We start from the raw sequence: 15,941 nt of genomic DNA on the forward strand, positions 1-15,941 counted from the left end.
ATATATATATATATATATATGTGTGTATGGGCAGACCGGTGGGTCAGTTAGCACATCGACTCCACAGTGCAGAGGTTGTGGGTTCGATCCCAGCTCCGGCCTCCCTGTGTGGAGTTTGCATGTTCTCCCCGGGCCTGCGTGGGTTTTCTCCGTGGGTTTTCTCCGGGTACTCCGGTTTCTCCCCCACATTCCAAAAACACTCTAGATTGTCCTTGGTTGTGAGTGTGAGCATGGATGGTTGTTCGTCTCTGTGTGCCCTGTGATTGGCTGGCAAGCGGATCGGAAAATGGATGGATGGATATATGTAAACCGCCAGTAGGCTGGGGTCCACTGTACATGCATATTTAATATTATCTTTCGGTGGATCTAAGTGTGAACGGTAATAAATCTGACCTTTCCAAATGTGCTTTTATCATAACGTTCCATCATCTACATTTTTACCCTTCAGCAATGACAAATGTTAAAGTTCAAAAGGATGTGCGTACAAATCGATTACCTCGTAAATCGCAAGCACACGCTCTTCTTCGTTAGAAGAGATACATGCCCCATTCTCCACAGAAGAACATGTGATCGGACAGCTAATGAGATCAAATGTGATTTTTCATAATGGGAATGCAATGGCTTGAGGTTACATTTGCTAGCCTTTCGATTAAAAAAAAAGTGCTGTATTGGTTAATATGTTACTCAACACAAATGAAATGAGCTTTTATATTTTGGACCAACGTGGTGTTCAATCATTCTGATGCTGCCCCAATCTCTTCCAAGGGATTAAGTTGTCAGGTTTCATTGAACTCTGAGCAGCCTCACTCCAGACCAAACCATCTTAGAAGGTGCAGGCCCATTTATTTTTAACTTTGCTGGGTTGACGTCTGCTTTACTCCTTCCCCTTTCAGCCCGCATGTATATTTGCCTTTCAAATTGGAACACAAGATGAATTGAACTGTGTGGTGCCCAGTGGCGTGTATGTGCATGTCCACCCTGTGACCTCGAGCTGTCACATGTTAGCTGTGGGTGTCTGCCTGTCACAGCCATGCCTCCTCTCACACGCCTCACACTTTCCAATCAATTACATCAGTGTTTCCCAAACCCCTGTCGAGCTAGGGCACCCATTTTACAAAAAAATAACACCCTTGTCTTAATTTACTCATAAACTCAATTAAATCTGGGTCTGTTGAACTCAACACAAAGCAGGAAGACATGATATCTTGTAGAACATTATATTGTTTTGCCCGTCACTTTGCATCACTGGCATTGATGGATGAACAAAGATGGACTTGTGTTTAGCACACAGATACACACCAAAAAATGAATTGAAACGACACACTAGTGTTCCACGGCATGCTGGTTGGAGAGCGCTGAATTACATAACGGGCCTTCTGTGAGGGGCACACCAGTAGGGTGGACCAGGAGGACCTTGGATCCACACTTGAGTGATTTAAATGCGCAGCCGCCACAGTTTGTAAGAAGTTTTTCTCTCTCTTTGCTACATATCATTCGAGCTCTTTCCTTCTCCTTCACCTCGCAGCCCACCCATCTGGAACGAGAGTCTATTTTGGGAGCTCAGTACGGGCCAAGTACCAGCTGCAATGTGTAAAACACATCACGAATAGGACAGCACCTTGACAACAGCATGCAGTCTTCCCTGAGCCAAATCCATAGTTAATATGTAAATAGGTTGGACAGATATATGAGGCAACATCCATCCATCCATTTCCGATCATTTCAGCACTTTAAAATACTTGAAATGTTGGTTTAAATGCTCAACGCTTACACACACATACACGCGCAAGAGCTACATATATAAATCTATCCTTATAATACATCTACTGTACAGTAGACACATAGGGCACATCCCTGTATCAACAACCAGCCCCACTCACATTCACAACATTGGAGAATTTTGAGTCTGTCCTAGCTAAGGCAACAGTGATTCTAATCTGTTTTTATCCAATTGGTGAGCAAATCAGCCGGTGTCGTGTTTGTTTTTCGACACGGTTCGAGGCAAACGATGCATTTTTCACTCCTGGGCCAAAGGTCACAGAGGATTGTGGCGGCACGCTGGACCACGGGCTTCAGTTGCGTCACAGTCGGTATTGAGTCAGGTGCACTCCCAAGGATCTCATTGCCAGCTGCCGTCGAGGCAGGGATAATCTGGCTAAGCAGCTTTCACATGATTTCACCTTCAGGGAAGAATTTAGGAGAGGTTTGTAAAGGGAGTGGCCTTGGAGCTCCCGACTGCTTTGACTAAAAGGACTGTACAGTAGACACCACACCAAAGAACTTCTCAATAGACGGTACACTTCATTTGCTATTTAATAATCAAAAAAGTACCATTATGCCCGCTGCCGCTTTGCAGAAGTCCTAAGAAGAGTTGTACCATTACTCCCCCCACCAAAGTCTCCAAGCACTCCAATGAGATTGGACGCAAAAATCAAATGTTGTGAGGGCCAATCTCTCATCAACTATAGAGGCTAGCTAATATTAATTATCTATTCACCACATATGGGGATGTTGCCCTGACCTTCTCTGTGAGAGGAAGCTCACATTCATTTCCACACACAGCTATAGGGCCTGATGACTTGACATGCTGTGCCTCTAGAGTTTCCAAAGAGCAGCAGCAACCTTATCCTGCCTGCATGACTCCGCCACAAACATCGGCGCACACGTCCAACCTCTGACTGTCACCTGACTGTGGCTCAGTGGTCTTTTTTTTCCCCCCCTCACTTGTAAAAACAGTTTCATGTTAGAGAAATTCACTTACACCAAAGCTAGCCACTGCACCCATGGAAAAACAAAAAAAAAGTGCATCATGAACAGTCGAGAATGCCAGTATGTCAGAATTGGTGTGATGTATTGAAGCCCAATTAGATAGCTGTTCATACATCACGTTTACATTTGAAGCATTACTAGGTACAGTATTCTGCATTCACGGAAGACATGTAATTCAAGTTCTGTCAGTTAACACACACAAAAATGTATTTCTAAAAAGTACTTTAACTAATTTCTCTAACATTGACTATTGTATACATAACACATTATTACAGTATTCCCCCCCCCCCCTCCCACCCCAAATTATGGGTTTCCCCAAATTATTTGCTGGCGATGGTAAGTCTGCATTTGCAATAGTGGGGAAAATAAAAAAAAATGCTGAATCCTTTGGAAAAAAAAAAGATCTTTAGGTGTCTTCTTTGCAAGCCTCAAGCATATGGAATGGTGCAATCTCTCATGACTTTGGCTGGATAATGTCTTGGGAGCAGCTCAGGCAGGTTGACCTGAAACCTGCAAAACACACAAAGTCAAGGTCCGAACTTTCCGTGTACCGTTGCGGTGCGCTAATGCAAGATATTGGCATTGCTACCAGAAGAGGATGTACAGCAGAGAGACTGCAATAATCCCATTTTGGTGTTTGCAGTGTGTGTGTATGTGTGTGTGTGTGTGTGTGAGACAGTAAGGATGAAGAGTGAGAAACCGCTTTCCCAGCACAAGGGCAAAGGTAAAGAGCAGACAAGATAAGGACATTAGGCCAAAGGAGTCAGAAGACACTGAAAGGAATCCACATGCCACCCAAAAAAACACTTCACTGAGTTCTTGATTCAATTTCTGATTCAAAGTAAGAATTCTGTTCCGAGTAGACAACACAGACCATGTGTGCGAGGGAGAGAAAGCTGGGGCATCTGGTTTTGTTAAGGCCCCGGAACATTCCTTCCCCGTGTTGGACTCTGGCAGGGAGCTTTAAAGAGACATGCTCACTCTTCATATCCTGGTCTGGACTTTGCCCCCTCTCTTGAAGTTCCATTTATGAGAGCTAAGGGTCAGAGACACGATTCCTGTCTGTGTGTTTCGAGTTGGGCTAGTCTGAAGGACGCACGGAAGAATGGCAATGCATTCTCGTGACTCAGCTGGGGAAAAGCATCTGCGCACCCATGACGGCTCTCTAGCAGCAGTTTGTTGGCTGCGCAAGATAAAGATTGGGAACACCGTATTTCCTTTTTAGTTGATCAACATTTTCACTTCCTCTACTGTGAATCACTGTCCCAAATTATATCTTTGGTTTTTGTGCGCTGCATGATCAACCGGCTCTTCTATAAAGGGTGCCCGTTAATTCATCAGGGCATATCAAGGGACGAGACTTGTGACAGGACAAATCGTAGCAGATTCTCAATGGTGACGCACCTGCTCACAATGCCTCGAGCATCAGACAGGTCCTGGCCAAGAACACCATCACCGTGCTGGAGCAACCTCCCTACTCACCCGACCCGGCCCTGTGTGAAAACGGTTACATAGGTTTTTGGTTAATAATGCAAAAAGTATAGAAAGTAAGAATTTGAAGCACAAAACCTTTCGGTTTTTGCTTCAAAAAAGTAAATAAATAAAAGCAGACTAGCAGATCTGAAATGTATTCAGGAGTCATCAGAGGCACTTTAAATTGGAGCAGCTGCGTGCCGACTCCCTTTTAACACGAGGTTGAATGTGATTCGTAAAAATTCTGAACACAGGCCAGTGAGGAGGGTGTGCACACTTGTGCAACCACATGACCTCTGTTATAATTACTACGACGATTTTATTTTTTTGAAGTTTTAATTGAGTTGTACAGGTTGTGTGTCACAATAATGGCGGGAAAGCTTTGAAAGCGCAACAACCTGACATTTGAAAAGGGGTGGCTTGAAATGGATTTGCTCAAATCTTCCTCGAAGCAACGTTTTGTTCCATGCAACAGCAAGTGTCATGGTATGCATCTCAGCACATGAACATGCCGCAGAAGAAACACGGTTTCTGTGACAGCTAATGGTTTACCAAAAGAGATCTCATTTTTGCCTTCAGCGATCATTCGGGGTGTTCCCCGCCTCATCAAGGGAATACGCCAACGCAATCATAACCCTGAGCAGGATCCGTGGTTGGAAATGGGAGGGGTGGACTCCATTCAGTCCATATTCTCACTCGGGTCCCGACGCTAGAAGGGGTCTTCATTGCAGGGAAGAGCCGACCACAACAGTTCTTCAGCTGGCAGCTTTAGTTGGTACAGAAGCACATAAAGCTTGCCAGTGAAGAACTGCTGTAGGTCAGCCAATGAGCAACTCTTTGAAATGTTCACCTGAGGAAAAACATGGACGACAATCCGGAAAATTGCTCGTTTGGCCACTGGTTACAGCCTCTTGCTTACGGGTAGGACACTGAAAGGCTTCTGTTTCATGAAGAGTCGTAAACATATCAAGCATTATGAACGCTTAAGAGTGCCGGGCTTCAAATTGGAAGCAAATGAATCGCTTTTATGTGATGCACAACTTTCAGCTGGCCACTGTACAATAGTCGTGAGGAGCCCCGGATTTGTCTTGCCTGGCCACCAGTCAGCTGGCCGAGGTTCAACAATCGTAGTCAGTCAATCTGAAAAGACTTCCACCAGCAGCAAATTCTCTCTCACTTCAAGGACGGGCCTTCGGGCAAACTAGCACACAGCCCTTGAACCCGCTAACCCTTGAAAAAGCAACAAACCCCATGCAGCTCTGCACGACAGTGGAAAGCTCTAAGGAAACTTACACCTTTTCACTGTTCCAGTACTCTGACTTTGGTTAAAAAAAAAAAAAAGAAAAAGAAAAAAAAAGTATCATTTGGAAAAGACCCCCAGGTTAGTTGTTCAAGATTCTTCAAAACTGAGCCATGTGACACATTGGTAGCCAAAGGCATCTGCTTGGTTCTGTTTGTGTCCACTAGCCATTGTTAACCCTGAGGAGACAACTTTCCTCTGGTGTGACGTTATTAAAATGGGATCTTGCGTGATTGAGGAAAAACAGATCTTACAAAGGACAAAGGAAAGCGATGACAAGGATTCACAGATCAGAAGTGCTGAAATGTCCATGTGCAATAAAAGAAGCCGTTTGTAAGAAAATGTGCTGCTGCACACACGGTTTCCAGGAGAGGAGATTTTTTTACATCATCAGCTAATATGGCACAGGTAGGAAAGACAAATGACTGATGTCCCCATAGGAACCAACTTGATGATGTGATCATTTATAATTGCCCAATTATTTTTAGGATTCATCACTTATAGCCTGCCACAATATGCAATTAAGTCACCGAGAACGCAGCAGCTGCATCCCCACGTGAGCGTTTTACATCAAACAAAACGGCGCTAACGTTTGAAATAAATAAATAAATACATACATAAAAATGTGCAAACGGATCCAAAAGGCTCCGTTTTCCCATTGAGCACAGAAATGAAGAAGTAACGCCTCAGGCATCTTTAACAGCTTGTTGTGACAGAGCTGCTGCTTGTTAAGAGTCATTTCCACCCCTATTATTTCTTTGCACTCATGATATGTGAAGCACGCAGACAACACACACTTACTCTGAGGCCGTCCCACGGTGGGGAACACAGTGTACCAAGAGTCATTGATTACACAGTCCCGATGACTCGGAGCACAACTACGGGCAGCTATCTTTTGTTTACTTACTATCAATATAACCACATGCAAAACCATTTGAGGGTTTGGAAGGGAAACACCCCAATTTGGAACTAATATAATCTAACTTGGCGAGACAAAGTATTTTGCAGTAATCAACTCGCTTCGTATAATCTCATTACTGAGGTATGACTAAAAAGTGCTCGGCCATTCAGTGGAGGATTAGATCTAAACGCTGCCAGTATATTTTGTTGTTCTACTTCTTCCTTTCATAACTTTGCTGCTGTGAATTGGGAATTTCTCCATTGCGAGACTAATAAACGTTATCTTATCTTATCTTAATTGCGTGGCTAAGACGGCTGCGCACAGAATGACGCGAGCAAAAAGAATGGGAAGCGCTGTGAATCATTCCAAAAATATGCCATCCCAGAGCTCCACCTATGAAAATGCTTCCTGTGGTCTTTGACTTCTTATGAAATGTGTTTTCACTCATGAAAGCCATTGCACACAAAGTGCAGTCAGAACGGCGATATTCAACCTTTTCAACTTGTTCACTGAACTTTGTCATTGGAATCCAGATGCAATTGTATGAATCTAGCGTCGCACGTCCCCCATTGGTATAATTCTACCTCAATAGTCACAAGACGAAAGCATGGCACAATTTGGAATTTGCCCCCCCCCCTCCACTCCCCCCAAATGTGGTAAAGTGACAAAAAAAATGGATTTCAAACGACCTCAGACCATTGACTTTCAAGGGACGAACTCGGCATGGCTTTCTTTGTGACTCAAGTGATGACCCAAACTCAACACGAGTTGTCAAGCTACGAAGATTTTGAGGATACCGTACGTGAAGCAGGCAGAATTTTTCTTCCAAAGCAGACCCCAACATCAACAAAAACACACATTTTAGTTATGTTTGTTTTATTTTGTTTGTTCCAATATTACGTGAAGTTCACTAAATTGAATCACCAAATTGTATGATGGGCGAGAGCTGGACCAAGAACCTGATTGCTGGAGTTTCATTTTGGTTATTTCTGATGCCAATCATTTTGAAATTCCAAGAATGATTAAAAAAATGCGGACTGTGTATTGAATGCAACCAATTTGGAGTCTCAAGTCCCGTGAGGCCTGCCTCTAACAAATTGCATTCACATTCAAATCAGATCAAATACAGGTTACCGATTAATCGGCAGCTCAATTTAAATCTATAATGGCTAAAATATTTGTTTTTCTTAAGTGCATTTCAATAATACGCAATTCTTAATGATTCACAGGCTGGCCTGAAGGATATATTCATACTATTAAAATCCGGAGAAAAGCAGACTTCACAACTATCGAGGTTAAAGCACACACAAATTTACTATTAAACTTCAGCTCTGAGTATCAGCAAGCGCATTATCGTATGTTCATTCTACTACTTCGCTCCTGACAAACACAAACTAAATACAGTGATTTTGACACAGTTGTACATCTATTACAGCGGCACTTGTGCAATTTGTTTTTATTCCATGTGGAACGAGCAGCATCTAAAGAGATTACAGGTGTAAAAAGTCAAGTAATGTAATGCAGCTACTATATGACACGTATCATATTGAACATAGCCGATACTTTTTTACTTAGGGTGTTAATTTGAAGCAAATAATGTCGTGTTCGGTTTACCGTTCTTTGGGTGGCTTGCGACAGCCTCCGAGTTGCGCCCTATTCTGCCTCTGCACTTGAACAGCAAGTTGCGATACTCCGACGTAGTCTGTCCATCTCCAAAATGCTATGTGAAAGATGAAAACAAAATAACTTCAAAGTGCTTGTGACATTGCTTTGTTCCCTTTGTGTGAATCACTGAAACAACATAAGAGAGATCCCGGTATGAGAGCCAGCGTAAGCTAGCGAAAGGTTACCCAGCTAACATGAAATAACAACGATCAGATAAACTTAGAGGGTAGTGCTCCGGTAATGATATTCTGATAATATACAATAAATATAACATAGATGTACGCTTTTGTGGATGAGCGTCATCCACAGCTAAAGTTAATTTGACAAGAGAGCTAAAAGCTAGTTGGGTAGCTTGTGGGCCGAGCCCGTACCTATTCAGTATTTAGGGGTGCAAGATTATGGAATAGATTGATGCTGTTTATGAGACCAGTGTCACTTGTGTACAACTGCTGTAAATGGTTCGAGTACATTAAGGTCAAAATAATCTGCAGTTTGGCTGACGGTCCAAAGAAGCACCTCTCAAAAAACTGGACCACAATACCTAACTGAAAATACGTATTTCATGCTTAACCGGCAAGATGTTGGAGACACTTTTTTGGGGTGAATTTTTCTTTCCGTCAAGTGCAGGATGGAATTTGCTTTAGGAAGTGATGACGCAAGCTGGCAGGAAGTCAGCAGGTGGGAAAGTGGAAATGACCCTTTCAGTCTTAATGCCGCGCATCTGGAGCCAGGAATGCCTTGGAAGAGTGAGACGGGCATGTGCGTATGTGCGCGCATCACAAGGCAGGCTGCTTTGTGGCTCGGTGAGGACACCGAATGAGAAATGAGACAACATGGCGGTCATGCTGCTCTGAGGCTCGGATGCCTCATGACAAGGCGTCTGGGTGTGAATGTGTCTGCATCTGCTGCAATCTCGTGTGAAGGATACATTTTATCTACACGTAGCGTGAAGTGAGAGAGGAAGCTTTAAAAAGGCATCGAGCTGAGACTTCGAAGACAGGATGTGACCAGAGAGAATTCAGATTTGTGAGTTTCCTGCATCTACTGGCTGCGTTCCGGCCATTAAGTAGAAGTGTGTCAAAGACTACATTGTTTCATTTTATGTATGTTTGTGTCACCGTGAGTCCATCCTCTTGTGTCTGTATACATAATTTCCTGGGTCACCATCCCCCCTCCTCCTCCGAGAGCAGCAGTCCAGTTATTAGCCGAAAGACAGGAAATGTCGGCCCGGCCCGGGCGAGGGAATAAGAGCTGCCCATGCTGGGTAAATCTGCTCAGTTTCACCCTTCCCCCTCAGTCATATTGTCACGAGAGTTATATTTCAAACATTTGCATGAGGCTCGCCAAAAGCCAAGTGTCACGTTTGCTGTTTGCCGCAAACGTTTCACCCTTCTCTTCAAGAGGAAACGTCCTATTGCTGAAGACCGGGCTGTGATTAACTATAACAGGCAAGTCAAACATAAATACACGAAAACAAACACCAAAAAAAAAAAAAAAAAAAAGACAGTCCTGAAACTATGACTCACATGAATGACCATAGATGCCCATATGAATGCCCAAATTTAACACTCAACGTACTCCCTCCCAAATGAACAGCATCTTACAGATAGAACCCAACATCTGAATGTAGTGACCACATTTTTTCCTGCCACCTATAAAAAAAAAACCTAAAAAAAAAAACCCAAAGAGTGCGAAAACCAGTCAACCCACCACAGGGCGCAGGTGCTCATTTTGCTGATTGAGTTTATGAACTGAATTTCTCATTGAACTAAAAAGGATTACAGACTGCACGCCGCGATAAAATGATAAGCTGATGACAGTTGACCTCCAACAGATAAATGTCAAGAAAAAAAAGGAAATTAATGCTGAATAGAGGTCAGATGCCATTTTATGCCAGTCTCACCACACTCCAGAATACTGAAGGTATGCATGCATGTGGAAGGACTATCATCGGGTATGCTGGATGAAAAAAAAAAATGGCATCGCTTCTACTAGTATGTGTGTGTGTGTGTTTCATGTCGTGCTGGATGCAGCTGTACCCAGATGGCCTGCGAGCATGATGCGCTAAGCTAACGGAGATGAGAACAACATTCACCCTGAGGTTGTGGGCTGGCTGAAAAAAAAATAAAAATAAATTGGGACCTGCCCTACAGTTCCCAAACAGCCACTGCATTGACATTGACGAACCTATAGTAGCCTACAAACATTACACAGCCAGCCGTCAGCTAAAGCCTGTTGAATAAATCCTCTTGAGTATTGTTCTTCAGGAAGCCTATTTCACAGGTCAGTTGTTTTTGAAAGAACGTGGGAAACATTTGTGCTCATGTATTCTTTTAAAACTAAATTAGCGCAAACAACGGAAGTTTAATGTCGCACAACATGGAGCTCAACTGAAATGTGTGGGTGTGGCCCAAGAGCGGACTCATCCGTGACATCACATGAGAACGCCGAACTCGACAAAAGTGTGTTTTTGCGTTTTCTCGGTGATCATGGCAAAAAGGACAAGTGTACTGATGACCGAAGAGTGGTGCTCGACGCTTGAACAAAGTATCAGACGAACACGATGCGCACAGTTGTCGAGATGGAAATTGCAATTACATTTTAGTCATGAACGGGCCAACTTCAGTAATACACAACACTCACTGGTTAATAACCTCGTGACCAAGATGAATCTTTGCAAACAACTCATGAATTTCCTGTCCCAAAGTGATTAAGACATCTCTGGGAACACAAGAGCAATAAAGGGGCGAGACAAGCAGTTTGAATTAACCACTAATCACTTCGTCAAGGCGTGTAATGACGCATGCATGCCCACGCTCTTTGCATATCATCTAATTTGATTGTACATTTGTACACAAGGCACTATCCGGGCTGAGTAGGATTTTGATTGTGAGCATTTGTCCCGATCGCAATGCGCTATTTTTCCTTTTGTCAACATTTTTGTTCCGCTAGGCCTTGCCGTCCTGACACTCCCAATAAGAACGCAATCCCCTTTCTTGACATTATCTTCTAACTTTCTCTTCTCCTCGCCGCGCCTTGGCTCTGTGCATCTTTAGGTTGGTCAGTTGAGCAAGGCCAAGTTACATTCTTGGGATGCCTGCTACATATGGTCCGCATTCCAGCCCGTCTGCCGAGAGGCCCACTGCTCCTCTCCTCTGGCTCTGCGCACACACCAATCCAAAGCGGTGTGTGCTGCAGCCTAAAATAATCTTTATAGATATCGCATACGATGCCAGCAGGAGACTAAATCTTACTAAAGCCTCATAAATTAAGAGCCATACGTTACATCCCGAACTGAGCCAACCATGTTGGTTTATTTAGATCTCTAAGTGTATAGGCGGAAAGTGGCGCTTACTCTGGCTGAAGAAGTATCCCTGTCCGTGTCTAAAAAGGTGTGTGTGCGCGCCTGGATGCGTGCGTGTGCCTCCATTTGTGATTTAGGTCAAACAAAACCTGGATGCCATTAATTCAGTAAATCCTGACACTCAAAATACACACAAATCAAAGGCAGCCATGTTTGATTAATCATTGGAACCCTGCAAGAGTGGAAACTCACTATTGGCTTGACGTGGCTTTGACTGGTGATGCATGGACGTTTGATTGCTGTATGATAGATGTGGTCCTGCTCACTCGAGTAACGCGGTCCCAGGACGATTCCCACCGACTTCCAAAAGGCCAGGCTGGAATTTCTCTGCAGTGTGGGCATTCTGCTGAAGGCGTTAGGCAGCGGAAAGCAGGCTCCTCTCTGAAAGCACAAAAGAGCAGAATGGTAAAGTTTATGTTAGGGGCTATAAAAGAACAAATGCAGGGCTGGCTACACCCCAAGATTACCCGTAGGCGCTAACGGGAATATGAACGGTGGATCCAACATAACCCAGTCCTTCAAGCTGGAGAGGATGAAACTACCATTTGAGCATAATTCTGACCTGCTAAAAATTCTAACACTGTCACTCATTTGAATATAATTAACACTGTCCAAAAACTGTAAACCATTTGAAAAAAATAAAGATGTCTTTTACTTGCAATAAAGCGTCCGTTTAAGCCAGCGCATGACAAATGCATGCAAAGCACCAACAATTCATTTGCTTGTAGACAAATCATAACTGATCAAAACATTTTCATTGGGCCAGCAAACAGGAGCACCTTTGATATTGCGAATGCGTCATTATCACACACTTCCCTTTCTGTTTAAAACACAGAGACGGAATGGGAGAGTGGAATGTTTCACCGATAAGAACGCAGCTGTAGCAGGCTCAGCCTAAAGTCAAATTTGTGGGACAGCTGGAATGGTAGGAGAGGTACCCAACATGCAGTTATACATTTGCCAGGTCACGAATAATGAAGCACCAGAATGTAAAAAAAATGGCAGGGCTACAGGGCACGAAGGGCTTTTCTCCCACATTTGCTTGGTTAAGTCTCAACAAGTGGTCCGATGCCTTCCATTTTGCAGTGCAATATGCAACAGTTAAACCACAAATTGCCATGGGCACAAGCTCTCTTCCGCGATTTGAAATCCAGTCCAAAGCATTTAAAGCAAATCCAAGCTAGCAGCTCTGATCATCTGATAGCGCTGTTGGGGCGTGGCTATCCCAAATATGCAACCTCACTGCAGCTACCGCATTTTCCACCACAGGTCTGGTGCTATGTCGATAACAGTCAACCTTAAATCGTGCTTACGTACACCAAATCGCTCCATGGGGCTTGTCACTCACGGGCTCCATTTGGAAAAGAACGAATGACTCAGCAAACGACACACTTTTATGTTTATTGGTTGTGTTAAATGTCAGCAATGCTGACGGTGGAAAATTCGGTTCCAAATCTCACTGTGGCCAATTTGGATGGGTTAAGGCCAATGGTCTGACTCAATCCTTTCCAATTTGCAGACCAATACACATGGATACAGTACATAGAATGATGAATCATCAGACTTACACAAATAATTCCTACTAAGGCGGGAGGATTTACCATTTAAATTAATATGCATAGAACATAATTCCAATGTAGTATGCCCTTTGAGTGAGAATGCGTGCGTGTCTAGGGAGTGGCTCACTGGACGTCACTACTGGACGACGGTATTAATCACATCCGGCCATGCAGATAACACATCAATGAACAACCACAAATGCATGAATCGGTATCAGCAATGTACTGCGGCTAAATAACAATTATGGACACGAAACAGCTAGCATGTAAACTAGTTGGTAAGATAGGAAGGCGGGGTGGGAGCGTTACAGTAAGATTACGGAATACACTGCAACCATGCAAATGGATGGTTAAGAATTACACACTTAATTCTCCACAAACTATGACTGAGATTCCAATTTTGCAGCACTCTCCCACTGAAAATGTGTCACCGTAACCCGAGTCCAACCTTTTGTGCGACGCTAGTTGCAACACTGAACCTCCCACACAGAACGCAACTGCTGAGATTGGAACAGTATTAACGCTAATAGTCCTCAAAAATGTCTGCCACAATACTCTGCATTGATCCAAATTGCGCAACGGCACCATTTAAAATTGTATTTTCACAGTCAACAAGTGGTGACAGAGAAAGGCCATTCGCGGTTTAGTTAGTGATGGGCGATGGCAAGAGCGTCATGTACCCTGCAGGCATTTACTTTTAGATGGCATTAACAGTTGAATGGAAGAGATCAATTTATCAGTGAAGGTTATTTGATGACAAGGTCAGCACCATTTAAGGGCCGGCATGCTGAGTGCAGGTGGGAAAAGACACCCATGGCTTAAACAGAAAGTTAACCCATTATTATGTCTGCCTTGAAAATCAGAGCCAATAGGATCACATAATTGCAGCCACTAATGGAGGGCAGAGGTCATTGCATAACTCACCCTGCAACAGGTTGATCAGCACTGGCATGCACAATAGCATTTGATGACGCACAAAAAAAATAAAAGGAAATATGGAAATGACGTAATTGTTCGGCACTTGGAAAAATCATTACCGGTACAACGGCAAAATAATCCACAGATTCATCAATCACAGCCTCACCTTTCATCCATCACCTTGTAGACTCCTGAAGTAGGTCCTGATCTTGTGGCTCAAATTCAAAACGGTCTTTGACAAGTGTGTATAAAATGGGTACCTGGACATATGAGGTTGGGGGGGGGGGGCAAAAGGCAAGCTTGAAAGGGGAAATAAATGACTCTGAGGAGGTGGAGGAGGGGCAACTCTCCACATCCATGTTGAGCTGCAAAGGGTGGGGCCTTGAAGAATTCACTCAATCTTCCTTACTTGACTAAAATCTTATCTTAATTAGACTATACCGTGCCAATCTGCCTGTGCACTGAATTGCGATCAAGCTGTACCGTGTCACCTTTCACTTCGATGACAACTGCTTCAGAGGCAACTCTTGAGGCTTCAGCTTCATCCTCCACCCAGACGATTCTTCAGGGACATCCAGCACTTATTTAGACCCAATAACACACATGAAATGTAGACGACGACCCCGACACATTGACTACCGGGTATGTTTACTCGAGTCATACATGGCGACAAAAGACGTCAGACAGCCATGAAATCGCTATATCTCACTTAAAAGTTTTCAAAAGGGATTTTCACACTTACTTTGAGGTTAATCCACCGATTCCACTGCGCCACTTGGGAGCACGATTCTGACAGCGAATATGCGCAGCTCAAATGGGAGGACGATTCGGACTGTTCGGGCCGGTTCCACCCCACGCCCAGTTGGCCTGTGGCGGCCGTCTACTGTAAAGTTGCCACGTCCGTTACATTCGAGAGGCCTTGTTGAAGCCCAGAAGAGCATTCAAAAGCATCAAGCCACCTCTCTGTGTGCTATTTATTAAGGCTACCACGCGCGTTTCAGGTCGACAAGAAGCGCAACGTTCAAGGTGGGCAAGACGTTTGGTTATGTAAGATGTTGAATAAAATGATCGAACGCGTCTAAACGCCTCGGCTTGAAGACCAGAAGGGGAGTGCCCAACCCTGGCCGGCCAGGCTCCCACGATCAACATTTGGTTTCCTAAGCTTATCCAACGCAGACGCCTGAAAGCCACACCTTAAACTCTCTCAGTGAATTTCTCCGGAGCGTTCGACGAGGCTGAGACCTCACAAGTTCTCCGCGGCTCACACTGCGTGTCGACCACTGAGCAGTGACGTTTGTACACGATAGACGCATATAGAATATTTATACATGTATTTATTTTTTTTAAAGAGAGAGCGAGGCTAAAGCAGAGTATCCTGTTGACCGGTCACACCCCGTGCTCCCTCGCTGCTCCTCGGGACTTCCCTCCCCGGTCTCTCCCTCCGTCCAACTCATCTCTTCAAACCGGCTTCTCTGCCCGATCAGCTGGTAGGCTCGTGACGTAGTGACAGCCCGTAGACCAATCGCGAAGAGAGTGGGAGAACAAGTGCACACGCCCTCCCGAAGTGTGTCATGACGGGCAAGCTTATTGACCAATGGAGAGGTACACCACTGTGAGAAAATAGGCGGGCACTATGCCACATGACCAATCGGATTGCTTCCGCCCAAAGGAGGTGCTTCCATATCCGACCTATTGAATTGCAGGAATTGGTATGAGAAATGTTCGGAACTTTTCCACATGACCAGCCTGCAGACACATCTTACTGCTGGTCATGTGTGGGAGATCACTACGTACTGTAGCAAAATTTTTCCTATGATAAATGCGGAGTCGGGCGGTGCTCTTATTTGGTGTGGGCTCCTATTGGGCGGTCTGCTGGGTTGGGGGTCCATGACATGCCTTTATGCATATACACACAAAAGTCGGATATTATATACTGTAAGTCAAATAAGAGCGAAGAACAAAATGTACCATCAGTTTTTGTCATCATCTTAG

At 44.2% G+C, this 15,941-nt stretch overlaps 1 protein-coding gene across 1 annotated transcript; it reads right to left on the reverse strand.

Annotated features, from left to right (window-relative positions):
- Positions 1–9,488: 9,488 nt before the first annotated feature.
- LOC147197089 (uncharacterized) lies at positions 9,489–15,722 on the reverse strand. The gene is made up of 4 exons (XM_086125742.1): positions 15,696–15,722; positions 14,692–14,829; positions 11,665–11,853; positions 9,489–11,351 (listed from the first exon to the last, which is right to left on the reverse strand). Exons 1-4 carry the CDS (start codon positions 15,720–15,722, stop codon positions 11,118–11,120), a joined length of 588 nt encoding a protein of 195 aa, XP_085981868.1. The 3' UTR covers positions 9,489–11,117.
- Positions 15,723–15,941: the final 219 nt, after the last annotated feature.

The sequence above is a fragment of the Hippocampus guttulatus genome, chromosome 12 (genome assembly GCF_054856545.1).
Source record: "Hippocampus guttulatus isolate MCC_2025c chromosome 12, RoL_Hgut_1.0, whole genome shotgun sequence".
In the NCBI taxonomy this organism is placed as follows: Eukaryota; Metazoa; Chordata; class Actinopteri; order Syngnathiformes; family Syngnathidae; genus Hippocampus; species Hippocampus guttulatus.